Raw genomic sequence first — 24,561 nt, 5'->3', positions numbered from 1 at the left:
TCATTATTCAAACACTCTGTGTTTTAGTCCTAACATTTAACAAACTTTCAAATGCTTACATTTATTCAGTAAGAAATAGTAATGCATTCAGATAACATAAAATAGAAAGCAACATCTTGCAGACTTTTATTTAATTTCCAAATGCTTAGTGAATAACTTATCTTTATATTCCCATTACCTGTGCTACACTGCCTCAGTAATGAGTGGCCCGACTATCAATAGAAACACTGCAAGCAAAGATTGTATTTTTCCTCAGATTAAAATAAAGGACATCTTTAAGTCAGCAAATGCTAGCTTTGGATTCCTCTAAAAGTTTGGTAGTATATTTTTTGAGAAACAAAAAAAAAACTTACACAAGAACTTGTTTTAAAAATATATATGGTAAGGTTACTGGCAATTTTTAAAAAAGAGTTATGTAATTTTATTGCAGAGTCAGACATACAGAGAAAAGAGACAGAGAGGAAAATCTGTCCATTGATTAAATCCTTAACTGGCCACAAGGGCCAGAGCTGAGTCAATCCAAAGCCTGGAGCCTCTTCCGGGTATCCCATGCAGATGCAGGATCCCACGTCCTCTACTGCTTCCCCAGACCACAAGCAGGGAGCAGGATGAGAGGCGGGGCTGCTGGGAATAGAACTGGCGCCTGTATAGGATCCCAGTGCGTGCAAGGTGAGGACTTTAGCTAGCCACTAGGCTACCGTGCTGGGCTTGCACTAGAACTTTAACGTCTCAAGATTCCTTAGTCTTTTTCAATACTACATAGACAACAGATTGTTAAATCATTTAAGATAACCCCACTGTGTCTTCAATTTAATCTTACATAAAATATTTATCAAACATCTTTTTTGAGATTAAATAATAGTGTCTGTGGGGAATGCTAATGGATTACTGAAAAATTCTTTAATTCGGAAAAAATGATTTACTCTCTATAGCCCTTGCTCACTTACATTTAAAAATAAAAATGAAAAATCTTGGACTGGTTTGTGCAGTGCACAGAACAGTAGCATTTTTATCAAACTGAAATTTTAAAATAACTTAATATACTGCCATCTTGTCTTTAAAATGTCTAGTGCAATGCAAAGTAAAAAGAGTTGCCTACATTTGGTAATCAAATTGTCATCTGCCACAGCTAAAAATAGTGTCAGCCCACATGCCTTTCCTGCACAAGTCATCCAGTTACATTTCCTCTCAAACCGAATCCTTCTGAAAGCTCTTCCTTGAATAACCTGAAGTCAGTTTTCCACTTTAAAGCCTTTTGTCTGAGAAGAGGAGGAAAAAGTTGAACTAGTTTAGCTGGTTCTAAAAATACTGAGAATTATGGAATGGCTGGCAAGAGAATACCCTCTTCCAAAGCAGAGCTTTAATGAATTCACATGAAAAAGGAAAAAGATGGTAAGGAAGAAAATTAACAAGCATATACATACTAGAACATTAAAATTTTAGACATTTCACAGCCATAATCCTTGCTGTAACTATTTATTAGGCACTAACCAAATTTCTCTCAAAGAAAAATTATTAAGATTCAATATTAATCATTTGGCACCACACAGTAAGCTCTTACCTCCTCACCATAATTACTTCCCTCTCAAATAAATGACAGGAGGGAAAAAAAGAAATAAACCTGTGCAGAGGTTCCGTCCGCCCATGGACATAAGAGTGTGGGCCCTATTCTGGCCTTTAATTTACCATCAGTATGAGTTAGACCACCTGAACCTCCTCTCCCTTAGATAAACAGAAAACACCCAACATGTCTGAAGCTGAGTGAAAATTTCATGTATGTAAATGCACAGTGAGCCGAAAAAACTAAATAAAAGCAATACCCTGAGGTAAGCCTGGCAGAGAAATCCAGTATTAAATGCAGCTATGGAGCTGGCGTTGGCACTGTGGCACAGCACGTAAAGCTGCCGCTTGCAGCATCTGCACCTCCTGTGAGCTCCAGCTACTCCAGTCCTGATCCAGTGCCCTACTGATGTGCCTGGGAAACCACAGGATGACCCAGGGGCTTGGGCCCCTGCACCCACAAGGGAGAGCAACAAACAGCTTCGGGATTACGGCTTTGGATCTGGCCACCTCCAGCCAGTACAGACATTGGGGAATGAACCAATGGAAGGTGATTCTGTCTCTCCTTCTCTCTGCCAATACTTTGACATAAATAAATAAATGAATTTTTTAAAAAAGATTGTTTTTTTATTGCAAAGTCAGATATACAGAGAGGGAAGTAGCAGAGAGGAAGATCTTCCATCCAATGGTTCACTCCCCAAGTGGCCACAATGGCTGATGCTGCGCTGATCCAAAGCATGAGCCTGGAGCCTCTTCCAGGTCTCCCACATAGGTGCAGGGTCCCAAAGCTTTGGATCATCCTGGACTGATTTCCCAGGCCACAAGCAGGGAGCTGGATGGGAAGTGAGGTTGTTGGGACAATAACCAGTGCCCATACGGGATTCCTGTGTGTTCAAGGTGAGGACTTTAGCCATTAAGCCACCGTGCTGTGCCCATAATTTGCATGTTTTTTAAAGGTTTTTTTTTTTTTTTACTTGAAACTTAAGAGTTATAGATAGAGTTATATGGGAAAGCAGTTGAGGACGGCCCAAAGCCTTGGGACCCTGCACCCATGTGGGAGACCCAGAAGAGGCTCCTGGCTCCTGGCTTCAGATGGGCTCCGCTCCAGCCATTCTGGCCGTTTGGGAAATGAATCATTAGACGAATGATCTTCTCTGTCTCTCCTCCTCTATATATATATCTGACTTTGTAAGAAAAATAATTTTTAAAAACATGCAACTTAAAGATAACTACAATTTTCATATTCTTTTATAAATTAGAATTACTGCTTCAAAATAAAATAGATGTATTTAAGGCATTTAAAACTTGAAATAATTAACTAGCTTGATAAAAAGGTCAAATAAGGCAACAACAACAACAAAAAATCCAGCAAGTATCGTTTCTTGAAAATTATTCAACAAAAGTAAAACACAAAGATGTGAATTTGACTCTGTATGTGCTTCACCTAAAAAAATAAAAAGTAACCCTAGAGCAAGACTAGCATCCTAGGCCGGCTCCTGCACGTGCAGCAGTACCTGGCCTTTGCGAATAAAATTCTTTTATACGTTGGGTGCATTTCCTATACATATTCCCTTCCTCACATGAGAATTAGAAGGTGGGTTTTCATTTTTTAAAAACTATTTCTGATTCTCCTGTAATGAAAAGTATTTGAGGAGTACATAGGGAGCACAGATCCCTATGAAGTCTAAAGCCATCAAATGAGTCTGCAGACATGAAGCTGCACAGGAAGTAAGTTCTCATAAATGGGAAAAAAAAAACCCACTAACCCATCACCCGCAAAACTAGTGCAAGTTCATAAGCAACGTTTACTATTTCACCAAGTCTCACCATCGGAATACCTTAGCAGATAAAACTACATATACCAATCACAATACAAAATTATAACTGTTCCTAATGAGGCAGAATTCCTTCAGGCTGAGGTTTTGAGTGCTATGGTGTCTACTGCATTATATACAATGTAATGCATGTTTCAAATAATGTACTGCATGTTTCAAAATAGCTACAAGAAAGGACTTCATGTTTCCATCACAAAGAAATGATAACTACCGAGAAGACTGATTTCTGTACAATTATACCTGTGCTAAAACATGACACGATAATTATAAATGTGCACAGATTTTTGTGTCAGTATAAGCATGGTGCTGATATGGTACCAGCATTGAGGCACAGCAGGTAAAGATGCCATCTGCATCCCATGCCAGCATCTCAGGAACACTGGTTTGAAATCCCAGCCCGTCCACTTTTGATCCAGTTCCCAGCTAATGGCCTGGGAAAAGCGTGGAGGATGTTCAAATGTTCATGTAACTGCCACCCACATTGGAGACCCAGATGAAACTCCTGACTCAGCCTGGCCCAGTGCTGGCCAAAGCAGCCACATGGGGGAATGAACCAGTGGATGGACAATCTTTCTCCCAGTATGTAATTTTTTTTAAGACTTATGTAATTTTAGTGTTGGTGGTACAGTGGTGAGCACAGCTGCCTTCCTTTTAAGATTTATGTAATTTTATTGCAAAGTCATATATACAGAGAGAAGAAAAAGATCTTGCATTCAGTGACTGAATCCCTAAGTGGCTGTAATAGCCGGAACTGTACCAATCCAAAGCCAGGGACCAGGAATTTCCTCTTCCGGGTTTCCCATGCAGGTTCAGGGTCCCAAGGCTTTGGGCTATCCTTGACTACTTTCCAAAACCACAAGCAGAGGGCTGGATGGGAAGTGGGGCTGCTGGGATTAGAACCAGAGCTCATATGGGATCCCAGCGAGTACAAAGCCAAGTACTTTAGCCTCTAGGATGCTATGCCAGAGCCCTAGTCTGTAATTCTTTCAAAAATTTAAAAACAAATTTTTTTTAAACTTCAAAAAAATGATGCTGACATATTTGAGGGAAGGCTGTAAGATTTTTTAAAAAGATTTTTAAATATTTTTATTTTAAATTTTGAATTTTATCATACAATTCTGTATAGTCTGGGATTCCCTTCCCTCCAATATAAACCCCTTTGATTTATCCCATATTGTTGCACTAATACCAAATTTAAAGTTTGAAACCCAGGCCCAGCGCAGTAAACTGGTGGCTAAAGTCCTCACTTTGCATGAGCCAGGATCCCATATGGGTGCAGGTCTCTCATCCCAGCTGCTCCACTCCCATCCAGCTCCCTGATGTGGCCTAGAAAGGCAGGAGAGGATGACCCAAGCCTGCACCCATGTGGGAGACCTGGAAGAAGCTCCTGGCTCCTTATTCAGTTCTAGCCGTTGTAACCACTTCCATCCAGTAGATGGAAGACCTTTCTTTTCTTGACTCCTTCTCTTTTTAAATCTGTCATTCCAATAAAATAAATAAATTAAAAAAAAAAAAGTCCTACTCACTGCTGAAACATTCTAGCCTTTAACCCAAACCTTAAGAACAAAGAAATACATTCCTAGCTCAAGAACTTCCTACTAGGCATAAGCTTTCAATAATACCAAACTAGTAACTACATCTATCTTCTTTCTATAGCTAACACTATCACTACTGCTTCTTTAATTGCAGTGTGAGGACCGTACAGAAATGAAGCATATACCATTTTCAGGAAGTTGCCACAGTTAACACTGTGCATGAATAAGTCATGGGTCCAGTGTGGGGCTCAGGAAGCTAATTCTCTGCCTGCAGTGCAGCATCCCATGTGGGTACCGCTTCAGTCCCAGCTGCTCCACTTCCAATCCAGCTCCCTGCTGGAGTGGAGAATGTCTCGAGTCCTTGGGCCCATGAACCTATGTGGGAGACCCTCAATAAAGCTCCTGGCTCCCAGCTTCGGACCAGCCCAGCTCTGGACACTGCAACCATAGTGATCCAGTAGATGAAAGATCTCGATCTCTCTCCCCCGCCCCCCTGTAACTGGTTCAAGTAAAATAAGTAAATCCTAAAATAAAAAAGGTCAAAATAAAGGTCACGTAAATTGACATTTTTTTAGCCTTTCACTGTGCATGTATACACTGCAAATAAATAACTAGTAAAGCCTTAGTGATTAGTGCAGTGGACTAATTTCTTTAGTCTTCTTGATTTCCATATTTGTAAAGTAAGAAAGCTGTAATAAACAACTAGTAAGACATCTGTCTACAGGTTTAACCTAAAAATACTTAAATTATGTTGCTCCTTTAAGAAAGGAGAAGGTTGGGTATCCTCTTCCTAATTTCTCCCAGTTGAAACATAATTTTATGTTTCCCAACATGTATACATGGGGTTCAAGTCCAAGGCTAAACTTAGCTAAATATGAGAGTTCTCAAGACCCTTGCTTGAAAAGCTGTACAGAGCCAAAGAGAGCCAGTAATGAAACCATCACTGGTTCTGCCTTCAAAGCATTTGTAGGTTAGAAAATGAGCCCTAGATATATAAAAATAACTAGCTGAAGGTACAAGCTGAGAATCAAGAGGTGAGTGCTGAGAAAAACTAAATCGCCTCAAGCTGAGGAGACTGGCAGGTGCTCCAGGATGACAGGGCCCTTGACTATCACTTAGGCCAAGCGAAATGGGAATAAAGGGCATTCTAGGCAGAGAACAGAGAACAGTAACAACCAGCAATACTTAGGGAGTGAGTCCTTCAATGTGGCTGGAGATGGAGAATAACTGAGGACATTGTGAAGGTTGGGGAAAAGCTACAGACTCTCTCAAGTCCAAGACAGAAGTTAGGAGCTTAATCTGAATAAAGGAAAAGATTTAAGGAGAGCTACACTTTAGGGAGATTAATTTTAAGTTGGCTGTGACAGAGGATTTGGAAGACCAGTTAGGAGCCATGATCCTGAATTGCTAAGAGTGGTCAGAACTGCATTTTCTTTAAAGAAAATTTTAATAGAGTATTTGTCTAATAGGAGGAAAAACCACAGAACAAAATATACTATGACACCCCCAACACACCTCCGCTCATTAGAAGTATTCTCCCAAATCACTGCGCGCGTGTGCAGTGATATCTTCCCAATTTTCTGTCACAGATAGAAACACAGGGTGGCACCAAATCAAGATCTAGAAGTAACTCATGAATGTCTAAATACTGGGATTCAGCTGAGTTTATAACTGAAAGCAAAAGTCTACCATCAAACAAGTGATCTGAGCCTTTAGGGTGCATTAAATGCCAAGTCACCAGTCTTTGCTTGCTGAAATGTATGTGCACAGTCACACCCGCAGGCAACCTGAAGCCAAGTACCGGGCAGCCTTCAAGAGCCTCTGCCAAGGAAGCAGGCTTTAGAAACTGCCCCAAATCCATTTGTCTTGAGGCGTCATCCAATGCATTTTAATACTAGTCATTTACCCTTTCCTCAAGGGTTAATTACAGTAAATGAAGTGCCAAAGCCCAAAACTACAGGTGATAATAAAAGAGAGCCAAAAATTCCCAGGGCTTAGAGCTCCATACTGGGTGAGGCGCATGCACGGTGGTGTGGCTGTAGACTTTGGATCACAGCCTTACCTGGACACTCAGATTAGCAGGCTTCTCCCTAGCACGGAAAGGCCCATTCCTATTGAAAATTCTTGTTGCCTCTGAATATCAACATCCTTTCTGTCTTCTTTTAACTTCATGTTTATTGACACTAAAAAGCACTACCACTGCCAAGTGTTTCATGCTGCCTGAAACAGCCCCATGCTCCCCTCATCTGGAGCAGCCACGCTGTGTGTGTCATGATTCCTTTATGTTCTGAAATCGGCCACTTCCTTTTCACTACTTCTCCAGGCCTCGTTCGTCCTGTCTGCTTTAAATCGGGTCATAATATCATTCTAACAGGTCTACCTCTAAATTCTTCACTAACTTACTCAACCCAATTTTCAAACAGGCTTTTATCACTACGGACTTTAAAATTTGCAAAGCTTCTTCATTTCCTTCATGATGTAATCCAAAACCTAACATCTTCTGCAGCCTGGCCCAGGCTATCTCCTTTTAAAAGCACAGAAGCTCAAAACTGGCACCAGGAAACCTGAAAACCAAATGGGTACTTTTCTTACCTGGCCAAAATAAAAATAAAACCAACTGCCTCTTTGGGAAACCCGAGATCAGTCTTTTCTGAATCTTCTTGATAATAACATCAATTATACCAGAATGCTTAAAATACAAATTGCCAGGTTCTGTGAACTCTGGCTTGATAGGCTTGGCAATCACAGGAATGTGTGTTTTTAAGAAGCACTAAATGATGCTCATTACAGAATAAACATGATGAGATGCTTCGACACATCTGTCAACTGCTGTCCTATATACTCTGTTCTCTCCAGAAAGCTTTGCTCACTGTCTCTTTCGAGTGCTGGTTATATCATTCTTCCACCCCATGCAAACCCAACCCTTCCTACTCCTACCATCTACTTTCCATTTTAAGCACTTCAAAAATCCTGTCTTAAAGCTCTGGGTAACCTCTGTGATTTAGTACTACTCAATTTCACTTATCAGCACTCAGCTAACAAAAGAAAACATTACCCTGACCTAAAAGACCAAATGTCTTAAATATCAGTATATCTGCAAAAAAGCTCCAAAACTCCAACACACACACACACATTTTTTAAACAATGAGGGTATTTTTTCCCTGAGCAAGAACACAGAGGGGGACAAACTGGGCCTAAATATACTTTCAAAATGTATGTAGGCCTTACACTCTTTCCTCCATAATTACATATTTTAAGAAAAAGAAATTAGGAAAAACTCACTCCATTACAGTTTAGCTTACTGCTGTTTTCCAGTTTAAATTCTATTCTATAATCTACAATGTTAATATTAGGCAATTATAAAAATTACAAAAGTATAACTTAACCATTCAATAAAAAAGGGGAGGGCAATTTTACCAAAATGGGTGAAGGCAAGTATTAAAAAATATTAGGCCATTCCACTTAGATACAACGTGAGGTTCCTTGGGGGATTTCAAAGCAAATTTGATTTTATACTTGCTGCCTAAAAATAATCAGATCCCTGATCAAATATGGACTACACTGGATCTAAATTACTTCTGTCACAAAATACCCAATTATTCTAGAAAAAAAAAGAATTTAAGCTATTAAATGGTTTAAGATTTAAATCACTGGTAGAGATTTAATAGTTGCAGAATGGGCCCTAGTGTGACTTTTCACCTATTTTTAACACCTGTCTTTTTTTTTTTTTACTGCTATTAGATGCTTCACGTTTAGTTATCAAGAATATATTTAAATTTATCTTTTATTCTATAACATCAGTAACCTGGAAGAACCAAGAAATAAAAATGCTTCTTTCTAGTTCAAATGCAAAGAAATCATTAAAAAATCTAGTGGTACTGTTTCTTCAAACTTTATAAATCTTTCCCAAGTCTCAATGAGCTTATTCTTAAACTCACCTTTCCCTCACATTTCTTTACTGAGAAAATTTTTTAAAAGCATACTGCTCAGATACTGTAATTAACTCCACATATTATTCCTAGTAATTCTTCTCTAGAAGAAAAAAATATTTAAATGGTATTATAAAACTCGAACAGGCCGAGACAGCCACATAAAGGTATAAAATATCTATTTTGGATTACTTAAAAATAGGTATAGTAACTTTAAAGAGGTTATATTCTAACTAGACAGAGATACAGTCTATCGCCTTCTGTTTTGGGGGAAAAAAAACGTGCACATTTAACCATCCACATAAAATATATCTTAAAATATTCCCTGGAGTCAACACTTTATCACTTACAGGCTTAAATTCTCAATGATCCCCTAAGATTTGAAAAGATCTGGGCTTAAAGAGGATCAAGTTCAACGACTGGTTATTAGAAGGACAACAGTTTAAACAGACTTGCACTGAGAGTACTTTACACAATTTAATAATTTCAACATGCATAAAAGCAGAATCCAATTAAAAAGCAGTTGGTACTAATTTTAAAGGTTCAAGTCCGATTTCCAAAGAAAAGAAACTTACAGCAAACACAGTACCTTGCTACCTACAACCCCTAGGATAGAATTTCAACTGCACCAAGTAAGCTTTTTTTAAACACTTGGTCACAGGAAAAAAAAAAAAAAAACCTCCATTATGAATAGCTATTAATATTCACCACATCAAAGAGAGACCAACAAAATCTGCTAGATCTACACTGTTTACAATGTGCAAGATTAGCGAACAGAAGGGAGGCAACAGGACCAAAAAGACGAAATCAAAGGCCAGGGGAACAGAGCAGCATATTTCCTAGTACACAAGCAAAGATAAAAACATAAACCAGACAGCTGCTTTAATCCTTTCACCTTAAATCTTTCACAGGCTTCCCATTCCGTCCAAAATGTATCTAAATTGTAAAGCTTATTCTTAGAAATGTATTACTAGTCACAAATCAATACTGAATGAAAAAATATAAAAAGCAGATATACCCTTGTCCTTCCAATTCTTCTTCTGACCGTCCATCTCTGGTCACGCTCTGCCCTTCAGCTGCAGCGATCAGTTATGCATACCAACAGAGCAGCTGTAACTGCAAAAGTGCAGCCCGAGACATGAGATACCCGTTTCCTCCAGCCCAGTCTGCAGTCGCTCCTGCTGCACAGCTGCAGGACTCAAGTCACCTGACGCCTTCTGGGTGTGGAGCTGCCTGACGCAGTGCACGCTGTAACTAGGCTACTAATGCTCAGCCATTAATACCTTCTTTCTATCTGTGTATCGGTCCGGCTTGCTCGCTGCTCTGCCAGGGGAAGCTGCGTTTGCAGGGGGCAGGGGAGGCTCCCAAAGGAAGAGAGGGGACTGTTCAACAGCTCATCAGTCAGTGAACGGATCTAACACGCACTTAGGGTGCATGCAGGGCTTACTTTTTAAAAAGCAGATGGCTTAATAATTCCAGTTTTTCTGTTTTATTTACAACCCTAAAATCAACAGCTACCGGAAAGATACAAATGGACTGATCTGAAACTGATTTCCAAGCTTAGGAAACATTGAGTTGTTTTTTACTTTCTGCTAAGTTTAGCAGAGTTTATAATACCCAGTATTTTCTACTCTAATGAGAAAAAGACATATAAATCAAATTAAGATTTGTTTTGTATAGATATTAATTCAATCAAAAAGTTTTAAATTTCAACAATTTAATGTCTTTTTTACCTTTCACTCTTAAGGCAATATGCACTTACCACCACTTGCTCAGTAAGTATTAGATGCTACACAGACACTATCAATTGACTCTTAGCTTGGAGGGAAACAGTAGATACAGTAGATCATCTGACCTAAGAACCAAAGTTGTATTCTTATTTTAAAATCTACATACAGCACTCCTAAATTGTTTGTTCATTTTTGTAACAGTGAAATTCATTTCAGAGCATGTTACAACTGGTGGTAACTATCTGCCTAAGCAGCAAAAGCAATAAATAATGACAAATCCAAAATATCTTAAGATGCCTGATATGAAAAATACTGTGAAGATACACAACCTACCTACAGAAGTCTTAAGACCATAGCCACACTTAAATAGGTATATTTTCTGCTGTGAAACTGCAGACCATAAAACTCTACTTATCTAACCCCAATCACAACTAAAGAAAAGCAACTTTAAAAACAGGTTCCGATTCAATAGCCTGGTGGCTAAATCCTTGCCTTGCACATGCTGGGATCCCATATGGGTGCCACTTCATGTGCCAGTTGACCCATTTCCCATCCAGCTCCCTGCCTGTGGCCTGAGAAAGCAGGAGAGGATGGCTCCTGGCTCCTGACTTTGGATCAGCTTAGCTCTGGCCATTGTGGTCACTTGGGGAGTGAACCAGCGGATAGAAGATCTTTCTGCATCTCTTCCTCTCCAATAAAAATAATTAAAAATCTTTAAAAGAAACCAGCAGTCCAGTATTATAAGTTCTTAAGTGAAAAAGCTAACTTTACACTTCATTCTGAATCCCTGCTTGTTGACATTTCAGATCCCTGTCACCAGGAGCTGCACCATGGCACAAATCTGACTTCATCGTGGCACGAAGTCTCATTTCTCCATGGAATAGTCTGGAACCCTAGACTATTAAGTACAAAAAACTTCCAACATAGTATTTGCTGAGAACAAATCACTTAACCAAAAACCAACATTTAACATGAGAATAAGTATTCAAAAATAGTGCCAAAACACTATTTTCAAGTTACAGGTGGCTACATTAATAATTACTAACTACATATACAAGTATTTACCATAAGTATCAATAAGAAAAAATTTGAGATGCAAGTTATTAGCATTCATTACACTCACATCTTCTGTATACTTAACTTGGCTTAAACCATAAGTCAGAAAGTAGCAAAAATTAATATCCCAAGATTGGCATTGTGATGCAGCATTTTAACCTGCAATTTGCAATCAGCACTGGTTTGAGTAGTGGCTACTCGACTTCTCATCCCGCTCCCTGCTATGTGCCTGCAAGAGCAGTGGAGACTGGCCCAAATGCTTGAGATCCTGCCCCCAAGTGAGAGACCCAGATCAAGCTCCTGGCTGCCGCGCTTGGTCTGGCCCAGGCCAGGTGGTCATTCAGGAGAGAACCACTTGGTGAAGGAAGAGCGATCTCTCTAGTTCTACCTCTCAAATATCCACACACAAACATTAAACATACTTGATAGTATCTCAAGCAGAGTAAAAAAATCAAAGCATGAACTCCGAAGCTTGGCAAGCATTCTGAGCTATAAAAGAGGTCATTTTTATGTCTGCTTTTATTTGGTCCACAAGGAAACAAGCTTGTGGAAATCAACTGACATACATTCCATCCAATCAAATTTGGTTAGTGAAGTAAAAAAAATGCTTAAAAAAAGTGAATACATGGGCCCGGTGGCGTGGCCTAGCGGCTAAGGTCCTCGCCTTGAACGCGCCCGGGATCCCATATGGGCGCAGGTTCTAATCCCAGCAGCTCCATTTCCCATCCAGCTCACTGCTTGTGGCCTGGGAAAGCAGTCGAGGACAGCCCAATGCCTTGAGACCCTGCACCCGCGTGGGAGACCCGGAAGAGGTTCCTAGATCCTGGCTTAGGACCGGCATTGCATCAGCCGTTGCGCTCACTTGAGGAGTGAATCATCGGACGGAAAATCTTCCTCTCTGTCTCTCCTCCTCTCTGTATATCTGACTTTCCAATAAATAAATAAATCTTAAAAAAAAAAGTGGGGCCCGGCGCGGTGGCGCAAGTGGTTAAAGGTCCTCGCCTTGCACGCCCGGGATCCCATATGGGCGCCGGTTCTAATCCCGGCAGCCCCGCTTCCCTTCCAGCTCCCTGCCTGTGGCCTGGGAAAGCAGTTGAGGACGGGCCAAAGCTTTGGGACCCTGCACCCGTGTGGGAGACCCGAAAGAGGCTCCTGGCTTTGGATCGGCATAGTATCGGCCCGTTGCGCTCACTCAGGGAGTGAATCATCAGACGGAAGATCTTCCTCTCTGTCTCTCCTCTCTGTATATCCGCCTTTCCAATAAAAAAATAATAAAAATAAATCTTTACAAAAAAAAAAGTGAATACAGACTTATTAACAATGTCATACAGGTTATCTTTGCTTAAGTATCGTATGAGTTAGTGCAGCCCAGAAGGCTTCCAGACAGTATCTGGCAAAAATATGGTAAAAATAACAGAGGATAAAACAAAGAATGTGCATTTTAAAAAGCTCATTTACTTATTAAGTCATTCGGTTCTGTGCAACAGCCCAGTATCTTTCCCAGAGAAGCGCCTGCCCCTCATAGTAGGCTTTCTACATATGTGTGCCATTAATTCTCCCGCCGAGGCAAGTTTATGTAACCATACTTTGAGTCACACTGCATATCACACCCTACATTAACAGGTCAAATAAGGACAGAAGCAGCCATTTTACAAAAGTGCTACTCTCTTAAATTAGAAATTGATTGTATGGTGCTCTTAATAGCTAGAATATTTATTTCCTGCCCACAGAGAACAGGAATCTTTTCTTTAGCAAGACAAAAACTGAAGCTACAGAATAGTTTTAAACTTATTTCAAAATATGGTTTTTCCGAGCTTTAGTTTAACAAGTTTCATTACTGAAAAACCTTAACAAATGTTGTAATATAATGCCCTCTATGGACTCCACTATAGTACTTCAACATTAACTGCAGAAGTGAATCAATAAAATGAGGTATTTTCGTCGAATATAAAACAAGTTAAAATTGGCAAAAAGTGAGCATTTATAAACAACTTCACATAAGCTACTAAAAATGAATACTAAAGTCCACCAAAAAATCTGAAGTGAAAGCACTCACTGAGAACTAAATAAATCGTGACTTGTTATTTTTAAATAGTTATCCCTAAAGAATTAAAGCACATCTAAATTCAAAACTCAAAAATGACAGTCCATTAAGCTCTGAACAAATATTTTAAATCTTAAGTTTTCATTAAAGCACGCAGGTATGGGGGAATTTATAAAGTCATTTCATGTTATTTATTCAAGCATTTATCTATTTCTGTGCTGTTAAAATTGAAATTTGTTTATTAATTGTTTTTTAGCGATTTGTCAGATCAGATACCCACAGACCACTGACTTCCTCTGTAAATGTTTTCCATATGGACAATTACAATGCCTTCCAAAGATCTAGTTTTCCATTATCAACACTAGATGGCACCAACTCCCTAGTCTACACTTGATTTCCCCATTCCATACCTGCAATCTAGTGAAGACGGCTAGCTCTCAATTTTCTGGCTATTCCAGAATAGGAAACTAACCAAAATACCACAGTTCTAGGAAAAACACTCCTACTTCAAAAAGGCCTGAGAGATAACAAGATTTCTGACCAAAATTCAAAATCAACTTTTAAATCAACATTAAGTAAAAATGAAAAACAGACAAAAAGGCATGGATATACCTTTGTGGAAATCGAAACGTCTACTAAGATGTAACTTAAAATAAAACCAGAAAGCTTAAGTAAACCTGTAACTTAACAAGTGGGGCCTGGCTCGATAGCATAGCGGCTGAAGTCCTCTCCTTGAACACACCGGGATCCCATACGGGCGCCGGTTCTAATCCCAGCAGCCCCGCTTCCCATCCAGCTCCCTGCTTGTGGCCTGGGAAAGCAGCTGAGAACAGCCCAGAGCCTTGGGACCCTGTACCCATGCGGGAGACCCAGAAAAAGACTCTTGGCTTTGGATGGGCTAAGTTCCAGCCATTGTGGCCACTTGCAGAGTGAACCATTGGATGGAAGATCTTCCTCTCTGTCTCTCCTCCTTTCTGTATATCTGACTTTGCAATAAAAATAAATACACCTTTTAAAAAAATTTTTAAATGAACATAAGTAAAGGAAAGGGGATGAACAAGCAACTCACACAAGGAACAAATGGTCAACAAGGGCATGCAACATATGCATAATCACTAGGAACCACGCCAAATGTCAAAAGAGCAAAATATTACCTTCAACTACCAAACTGGTACAAGTTTATACACTTTAAAATACGAAGTCTGAATGCACAGGAAACAATTCATAGGGAGCCAGCACTGTTACAGGTTAAGCCATTGCCTGTACTGCCAGCATCACATATGGTGTCAGCTCTACTTCTGCCCTAGGACCCACTGATACCCCTGGAAAGCAGCAGAGGCCGGCCCCAGTACTCAGGTCCCTGTACCCGCATGGGAGACTCCACAGAGGCCCTTGGCTCTGGCCTAACCCTGGGGAGTGACCCAGCAGATGCTAACTATGCCATACACATGAATAAGTCAATGAAATCGTAAAGGAGTAGAGGACGGGAATGACGTCAGAGGCTCTGCTTAAGGTCTAGGCAACGGAGACAGGAATCTTGAATCTTTGAATATTACCTACCCAAAAATGAGTAACAACTGCTGAGAACACAGAAATTGTAATTTGAAAACAGGGATATAAATTTTCTGCAAAAAACTCAAAAATGCTCAAATCTATTTTACCATTTCTTTTTACTTCCAGTAATTTAGGGAAAGAATACTTAAGATGAATAAAATATATTTAAATACAAGTTAGCAGGAACAGTAATTAAATTTAAAAATTAGAAACAATCTGAAAAGGCAAGCGCCTCTTCTGTCTCCCTTGTGGGTGCAGGGTCCCAAGGTTTTGTACCATCCTTCACTGCTTTCCCAGGTCACAAGCAGGGTTGGAAGGGAATGGAGTAGCCAAAATATGAACCAACATGGGTATGACATGCCAGCACTTCCTGGTGGAGGATTAGCCAGTCGAGCCACTGCACTGCCTCCCACTGTCCCCCAAAAGGAATTCTTGCACTAAAATTACCGAAGCTCAAACAAATTACAACATCGTTCAAGGCCCCACACATTGGCTCAATTGGCTAATCCTCTGCCTCACAAGCCTTGGGATCCCAAATGTTTCATGTCCTGCCTGCTCTCCTTCCCATCCAGCTCCCTGCTTGTAGCCTAGGAAAACAGTAAGGATGGCCAAAGCCTTAGGACCATGTGCCTATGTGGGGGACCCAGAAGAAGCCCCTGGCTCCTGGCTTCAGATCAGCTCTTCTCCAGTGGTTGTAGCCACTTGGGGCGTGAACTAGGAGATGGAATATCTTTCTGTCTCTTCTTCTCTCTGTAAATCTGCCTTTCTAATAAAAATAAATACATTTTCTTACTGAACTTATTTTAAGAAAAATGTTGAACCTCAGCTTTGGTGAGAAAACCCAGCGATCATACAATAAAATCGAGTTTATGTAATGCAAACATCAAAAGAAAGCTCTTATTCGTGGACACATGTAAAAGGTGTAACAGGGACAGACATTCTGACCTAAGAGTTCAAATGCAGTTTGGTCCACCGAGGTCCAAGCAGAACGCCTGGGCTCAGCAGCGGGCTCCAGCTCCCGTCCCTGCAAGGTGACAGTGATGCTCACGTGACTGTACTCCTGCCACAGGGCGGCCAGCCCAAATGGAACTGTTCCCGACTCTCAGCTCCAAGTCCTGGCTCGCTTAAGGATGCTGTAGCTATATGGGGAGTGAGCCAGCAGATGGGAGCTCTGTCTTTGCCTCTCAAATAAATAAATAATAATTTTAAAAAGAGAAGTATGTATATACCTGTGAGGCATAATTGTTGAAGTCTTTACCTAAGTTCTTTTACAGTAAGTTCACACACAACATTCTGCTTTAAGGAATAAACATTAACCATGAAACAATCCCTTTAACTTGCAGCCACAAAGTCCTACCTGCAACATCTATACTATACCACAAGCAAAGTATTATCCCTTCTATTTTCTAAAGCAAATGCCCCCAACCGAACTTAGCATCTCATCCCCTCTCTACTAGCGTCTATTATCATAATTCCCCCACATCATAAAACATCTCTCCCCACCCACTCTTCTGTTCTTGCCTAATATCATTTTTATCATCTCAAATTTCTAAAGACTTATTTTTATTTGAAAGGCAGATTTACAGAGAGAAGGAGAAAGATATTCGCATCATCTGGTTCATGCCCCAAATGGCCACAATGGCCGCAGTTAAGCTGATCTGATATCAAGAGCCAGAAGCTTCTTCCGGGTCTCCCACGGCTTTGAACCATTCTCCACTGCTTTCCCAGGCCATACACAGGGAGCTGGATGGCAAGTGGATCCACCAGGATACAAACCAGTGTCTGTAGGGGTGCCAGCGCTTGTGGGAGGAGGATTAGCCTGTTGAGACACCTTGTCAGTCCCTACCATCACAAACTTAAGAGCAGCCAACGTATGCTTGTCACATTCAATGGTCAATGCTAGCCCTGGCTACTTACACCACCTACTGTTACCATGCCAAAACTCTTGTTCCTTTTTCACAAATTTTAAAGGTTTAATCTCACTGACCTCTGAAGCATGAGATAATGTTTGCCCTCTAAATCTTTCTTTTCTCTTGGTTCTCCCTCTTTTATATCTAAAAGTTTTTAATTTCTGTATCAAAATCATGACAAATACACATTGAGCGTAGCCGAAGTCTTCTGTGACATCCATAACTTAACAAACAGACTATCCGTGGCTTCTTGGGTACCTCATAGGCATCTGAATACTAACATACTCAAAATGGGATTCATCTTCCTATAACTCCTCTTTCTCATGCCACTGATGTCATTTTTCTGATACTGCTATCTATACATTTGCACCTGCCAGGAAACCAGAACCCCTGAAGTCATCTGTAATTATTCCTTATCCTTCATATCCATATTCCTCCCAAAACAAAGTGTTCTATCTCCACACTCACCCCACTGCCTCAGTATGCAAAACCTGCTTAGTCCTGGATTACAACAATTTCTGCTCTGACTTCTCTGTTGCAATGTTACCTTTCCTTCAATATATAAATATATCCAGTTAATATACCCTACACACTACTTGTTTTATAGAAAACAGTTAAATTGGAAAGGTAAATGAAAACAGGTGTTCAAATCACTTTAAACAAGTCATATAAATACAGCCAAGTGAAAAAAACAGAGAATAAGAACTATACAGCTTTTCAGAATAATTCATAATCAAGTACTTCAATTTCCACTTTTCTAAAAAAAGCTACACTCCATATGCCTAACTTTATCTTATCAGTGGAATAATACCGTGCTATACTGAAATAATTAAAACACGCCACAGAAAATGTTTTTTCCTTGAAAACTAAATAATTTCTAGCATCACAAAAATATCTTTTGCTTTTGTGTCTCTTGCTCTTCAAGCACTCACACACACAAAAAAAATGATATTGAAACCAACTTTAAGATGTGTTTTCTAGTGCTGTGGTGCAATATAAAACTGAATACCCACGTGGAGAAGTTCACAGCAAGGGTGAGCAGTGCAAGACGAATAGAAAAAGTGCTCAAATCGTCAACTGAGACAGTGAGAAAGGATTCCCAACATGATATATTAGACACTCAAAAAGCACAGGACAAAGTGCAGAAAGTTCAGTTGTTAACTAAAGTCAAAATAACACATGGATCGATTACCTGAAGTTTTACTCAGCTCTGCTGAAAATATAGCAGATGGTGATCTGTCCTCTTTCTTTGTGTCAGAAGGAAGTTTTTTCTCAGCTTCTTTCACAAGAACTTTGGGTTTAACTGTGCTGTCTATCTGTTTGGGCTCTGTGTGAGTGTCCAAAGCAGAAACATCTGGAGGAAGTAAGGGCACCTTCCCTGTGTCAGCTCTATCTCTGGAGAATTCATCTGAGATTTGCTCTTCATCTTTAGGCTGTACCTCCTTGTTAGAGAGCTCTGGAAGCATTGCTGAGCAGGGCAATGACCCAGCTCCACCCTGTGCCTTTAGATCTTCACTTTGGTGGGACACTGCCAGGTCAGTGCACTCCCTGGCAAATTTCGAATAATCAGTTTTAGAACCCACAAGTGTAGGGAATTCATCTATAATCTCAATTGGAGATGAATCTGAAAATGTTTCACTTTCTCTTATTTTGGCTTCCTTACAAACAAATAAGTCATCGTTTGTATAATCTGCAGTGTTGAGATCCTCCATCTGCAAAGAAATTTTCTCCTTTTTGGTCAATGTCGAAACTTCGTCAGGTAATGGCGTATCTTTCGTGGTGGTTAAGCTGGACTGAAAAGATTCCAAATACGGCTTTCCTCCCTCCGCTGGTAAAGTAATGAGTTTTTCCTTACTTTCATGTTCTAACACTGACTCATAGGAAGCTTCAGTGAGATTCTCTTTCGTAAGAATCACAGCCTCTTCTTGCCTTTGTGGAACCTCAGGTATTGAATCATCACTAAATAAGTCAACTGGCTCAGAATCAGGTGAGGAATCCTCAACTAGCTCAGAATGCTCGGGCACTGGCTCTTCCACTTTTGCTATTTCTGAATAAGTAGAGAAATCTGGGCTTGGGTCAGTGGACAGTTTTGTTTCTTTAATTAAATCACATGCAATGGATATATAAGGAGCTTCTGTTTCTTGAACAACTGCATTAGTACTTTCAGGCTGTTGCATTTCTCCCTTTATTCCTGATACTTGTTTTACATTCATTGCCTCTTCATATGGTGGTGGATTTTCAGACTTGAGTTTTTCGCTTTCATAACTAACTGAAGGAGGAGCTTCTAATGGTGATGAACAGGGCTGCCCTGCACAAGCACCAGCAGTAGGAACTACAGAATTGAGTGGTGCTTCCATAACAATGTCTGGCAAAACCGGTGATGGAGTAGCTTCCGATTCTTCAAATGACGGGCAAAGCTGAGCCACGGGGTAGAGTGATTCCTGCATAGCTTCTGAGGTCTGCACCAAGTCCACTTTTGTCTCATAAGCAATCTTCGCACCTGCAGCTTCATTCAACTCACTTTCACAGGCTTCCTGTACTAAATCCGGGGTCAGACCTTCTGGCATGTTCGCCACTACTTCCCCAGTCACCTCTGATAAATTATCTGTTGTGACATAATCTGTTTGAGAACCCTGTGCTGCTGCAAGAAAAGGGTTTAATGTTGTGGTGCTAATATTCTTCTCTGTTACAATTTGAGCTTTCTTCTCTTCTATTTTCTTTTCGTCTGTCTTATTTTCTGATGTGTGATCTTCTAACACAGGGAAGATGTTTTTGGTTGCAATGCCCTCTGGATTAAAGGGTGCACATGTGATATATGCTCCTGAACCATCTTTCACAGCCTCTGGTGTACTGGGGAAAGAGGCGTCATCATTACTGCTTTCACTATCCTTTTCAGGGTTTGCTTGCTCCAGGTTATCTGCAAAATACTTCTCATCCAATTCACTTTCCAATTTGCTCTCTATACTACCCCCGGCAGCCAACACACCACTATCTTCTTTATAAACATCTTTCATTTCCCATACTCGTTCAAATGGCTTGAAGTCTGCATATTCCTCCCTCATAGGAGCTTCTCCTGCAATTTCCTTCTCATTAAAACTGCTCTTCACTTTCTGTGGAAACATAACTTGGTCTTCTTCCACCAACTTTGTAAGAGTCATAGGTAATCCTTGTTGATTATGAAGGATGTTCTTACTAACTAAATCCTCTTCTTCATCCTTATTTTTTACAACTACTTCTTCCCTAGGGTTTGCTACTGTTATGGCAGGTTCTGCTGTAGGAGAGCTACTAAATTTTGATCCCATTTCTGAATATTCTAATTCTGGAGACCCTGTTAAATCTCTGTCTACAAATGGATTTTTTGCTTGCTCCGAGAACTCTGTAGAAGTTGCATTTAAGGTTTCTTGAAGTGTTCCTTTCATGGACAGTACTGTTGGTAAATTACCAAGGTATTCATGTTCTTTGAAAGAAGCAGCTGAGAGAGGAGACAGAGAAGGAAGAGAGGCAGTAGTTTCAAGCAGGACAGATGGGAAATCCTCTTGACCAGCCGCAACAGTGTTACCTGGCTGCTCCTTCAAATCCATATTTTTTTCTGTGATCATGGACAGAAAGGAAAGTTAGAGAATGCTAGTGTTCTCAGAGTTAATGCAAGTTTTATGACAGATTCATCAAATAGTGTTAGTAAAGACTTAACACTAAAATGAAATGTTAGCAGCATTTTAAAAACAAGAGGACTTGAATCATTACTGAAACATTAAGCTAATGTCAATAAGATATGTGAATGCTATATTGCATAGCACTGTGGTTTAGAATAATGTATTGCATATTTCCAAATATCAAAAGATTTTTACATAACCTCACAATTCAATGACGAATATTTGAGGTGATGAATATATTAATTAGCCTGATTTAAACATTCTACAATGTACTTGGCATGCATACTTCAAGATCACAGAAAATGGAACTAACAAATTATTCTGGTGCAAAAACAAAGTTGAAATTCATGTACAGGGCCAGTATTGTGGCATGGCAGGTTGAGTTGCCACTTGCTTTGCAAGCATACCAGCATTCCTTATGGTGCCAGCCAAATCCTGGCTACTCTCCTTCCAATAAAACTCCCTGCTTACACCTGGGAAGATGACCAAGTACTTGGGCCCTGCTACCCATGTGAGATATCTAGACAGTATTCCAGGCTCCTGGCTTTGACCCGGTTAAGCCCCAACTGTCACAGCTATTTGAGGAATAAGTAACCACATAGAGGATATCTCTGTCATTCTGCCTTTCAAATAAATTTAAGTATCTATAAAAGATATAAGTTTTTCCTAATGTACATTTCTGATCAGCTTTATGAAGACCCCCTCATATGCATAAATTTCAACACTGTTTGCACCAAAATACATAAATTCCATATTCCATGAACTTCCTGAAGTACCTTCACATTGTATTCTATACATACAAGCACTATTTCTTATAGAAACTAAGTTTAAAAATGCAATTACATGCTACAAATATTACAGAAGCCTTAAGAAAAAACTCAAATGTTATCAATTGAGAAATGCTGCTTTTAACTAGATTTAAGGAAGAGAAGATTTGAGAAGAATATTTAAAAGCTGAGGCATTGCTTAATTAAATGCCATAGATTGGTTCACTTACATGAAAGCCTTTGGCTATACAAAGATCAACTACTGAGAAAAAACAAACGATCACTGTATCTATGCAGAACAAGGATCCAAGAATTCCTTATTTCTTTCTCATTATTCATCAGTTCTGTCCATTTCTGAACACTTGGCTATTGCCTGCAGTATGCAATTTCAATTTTTTTTTTGTTATACAAAAATTCTTGGAACCATGCTAAATTTTAGTTAAGGTTCAACTACTCCACGCAGAGTTAACACAGAGTGAAAAGGCTGGCGGGAAGAACTTGCCTGCGGAGGAGTGTATCGCAGGCTCAGATGCAGCAGGGAGAGCAAAGAGGGCCTCATCTGAAAAACAAACCGAATACAACCTCAGCAGAGACAGAGACCAGAGGAAAGGAACAAGCAAGGGCTCAGTTTGTAATGGGTTCACAAAAAAACTTCAGAAAAAAGGCCAAAATAGAAAGGAAGTTAGAAAAACTAGCATCACTAATTTGGATAAACCATCATATATGTTATAAAGCTGATTAAAAGATACCCACAGAATATTTTTTTTAAGAGGCAAAAGAAACTTCACAAACCAAAGCAGCTTTAACTTACTCTTCCCATTTAATAGATTGTATCTAAAGTGTTTACTAACATTTTCAGACAGGTTAAGTTGTCATGTCTTATTCAAGTCCCAAAGATGAATTTGAATATAACTAGTACCTAATATTGTTTGATCTTCTGTTGCTCGCATATGTTCAATTTAGGAGGCCACTTAAACAAAATTACGCATCTTCTCTTACATTCTAGATTGTACATAGAAAAAGTTACTTAATGATCGTTGTGCACTGTTCTTCAAAGACACTAATCCTAATGCATCCTTATTCCAGTGCCAAAGAAGGTCAAAAATACAAAGAAAATACTACTTATCCTTAGGAAGATACGTGTTACTTCTTTTATGTAAGTGTTTTACAGGCAAAAATTCATTTCACTCTTTGCAAATCTACTCCAAATGGCCATGTTGAGTTCTCTCTTTTAACTGTCTCCCTCTCCAAAATCTAAGTAACAAAGAACTCAAAAGACTCAGGAATTAAACCTCAGAGTTTACTTTTGATGTGTTTGAGTCCTCCAGGCCCACTCCCAACATAAATCACACAGTTAGGGTGGTGGTATCTGCAGAGACAGCTTCAGTTAGGTGAGGTCCTGAAGGAGGGGACCTTGTCTAATATCAAGTAGTGCCCTTGCAAGAAGAGACCAGAAAGCTCTCTCTCTTCCTTCTCTCACCACCCACAGGGGGTCACGTGAGCATAAAGAAGAACGAGGCTATCCACAAAGCAGGCCCACAGCCTCGCAGGGAGGTAGTGCCTCACCCAGCTCCAGCACCTGACCCCAGCTTCCCGCTAAGGCAGCTCCTGGGAACAGAGCGCGACTGATTTCATTGGGTTCCTCCCACCTAGATGGCCCAGAGACGGAGCCTGAGTTCACAGCTATGAGTCTCAGCCAAGGGCTGCTGTAGTCATCTGGGAAGAGAGCAAGTGTTTGTATCTTTACTCATCAAGTAAATAAAAACAAAACCCACTAAATAAAAAGGATGAAAACTAACTTTCCAGTATCCAGAACATCAAGAAAATTAATTTCCGCTAGTGAAACCATTCAGTCTGATGTTGTTAGGGCAGCCCAAGAATGTACTGTAATACACACACACACTGTGGACTGTCATTTTGTTCCTGCAGCTGGAAGATCCTAACTTAAAGTTCTTCTGTGGTTTACTCTAAAGACAAAACATATTAAAATAACCCAAGGTTTGACAAGAAAGGACTCTATTAGCAGAGAAGACGCAATAAAGGGGCAGACATGGTGGCACAGCCAGTTGGGCGACTGCCTGCCAATACTGGCATCCTATTGGGTACCAGTTCAAGTTTTAGCTGCTCTACTTTCAATCCAGCTCCCTGCTGAGGTGTCTGGGAAGCAGCAAATGTCAGCTCAGGTGCTTGAGTTCCTGCCAAATGGTAGACCCACATGGAGTTCCTGGTTACTGGGCTGCAGTCTGGCCCAGCACCAGTCATTGTGGCTATTTAACGTATGAGCTAGCAGACACAAGATTTCTCTCCGTCAGTCTTTCTGTCACTCTACTTTTCAAAAGCCTCCCATAACCTAGAACAGTAAGTAGGATGGGCCATTCATCTTAACCAGTAGGACAATAAGGTAGAGATTTAGCTAATGCCTATACCTCCATGTACAAATGTTCTAAAGATGACTTGCAGGTGGCATGTGGTACAGGGGGTTGAGCCACGGTTTGCAACTCTGCCATACCATGCTGGAGGACCAGTCTGAGTTCCAGCTATCCTGTGCCAATTCAGCTCCCTCCTATTTGTGTCTGAAATCACCTTCACCATTCAGGTCCTTCAGTGACAGCAGAGGTCACCAGGTCCTACTGAGGCAATCACTGATCGTGGAGTTGACTTGCCTGCATTTAGAGACCCATCAATCACTCACGACTGTGTAGTCCTAACAAAGTCACAAGTCAGTCCCTTTGTGCCTACAACTTACAGAAAAGGGGAGTTAAGGAGTAATGATATACCTCAAACTGTTCCAAAGAATAAACTATTTGCCCTACGTTGTCAGAGTGCCAGGGTTCAAATCAGCCTAATTCCCAAGTCCTTGTGTTTTATCTCAACAGTGTGTTTATGCAGAAGCACCATCGTGTCAATTCATCTTTACATTTCAAGTTTGCTCTCCTGATACAAAATAAGCTGTCATTCAGCAAAGTAGTTTGTAATCATCTATAGCAA

At 40.2% G+C, this 24,561-nt stretch overlaps 1 protein-coding gene across 4 annotated transcripts in view; it reads right to left on the bottom strand.

The window, feature by feature from the left end:
• RTN4 (reticulon 4) overlaps positions 1-24,561 on the bottom strand; it is a 56,458-nt gene that overhangs the window by 19,783 nt on the left and 12,114 nt on the right. The window contains exons 2-3 of one of the 4 annotated variants that reach the window (XM_040993461.1): positions 22,076-22,132; positions 18,346-20,742 (exon numbers count right to left, since the gene is read on the bottom strand). The exons of 1 other annotated variant lie outside the window; for it this stretch is intronic. In XM_040993461.1, the coding sequence (XP_040849395.1) occupies positions 18,346-20,742; positions 22,076-22,132 (2,454 nt within the window). Of the gene's footprint in view, positions 1-9,877; positions 10,557-18,345; positions 20,743-22,075; positions 22,133-24,561 lie in introns of those variants that run through there. 2 more of the 4 variants (XM_040993462.1, XM_040993464.1) reach the window with 2 other exon arrangements.

This window comes from Ochotona curzoniae, unplaced genomic scaffold, assembly GCF_017591425.1.
Source record: "Ochotona curzoniae isolate NIBS_2020 unplaced genomic scaffold, NIBS_Ocur_1.0 contig_883, whole genome shotgun sequence".
NCBI lineage: Eukaryota > Metazoa > Chordata > Mammalia > Lagomorpha > Ochotonidae > Ochotona > Ochotona curzoniae.
The sequence above is the reverse complement of the archived record's forward strand: the minus strand, read 5'-3'. Positions and strand labels throughout refer to the sequence as shown.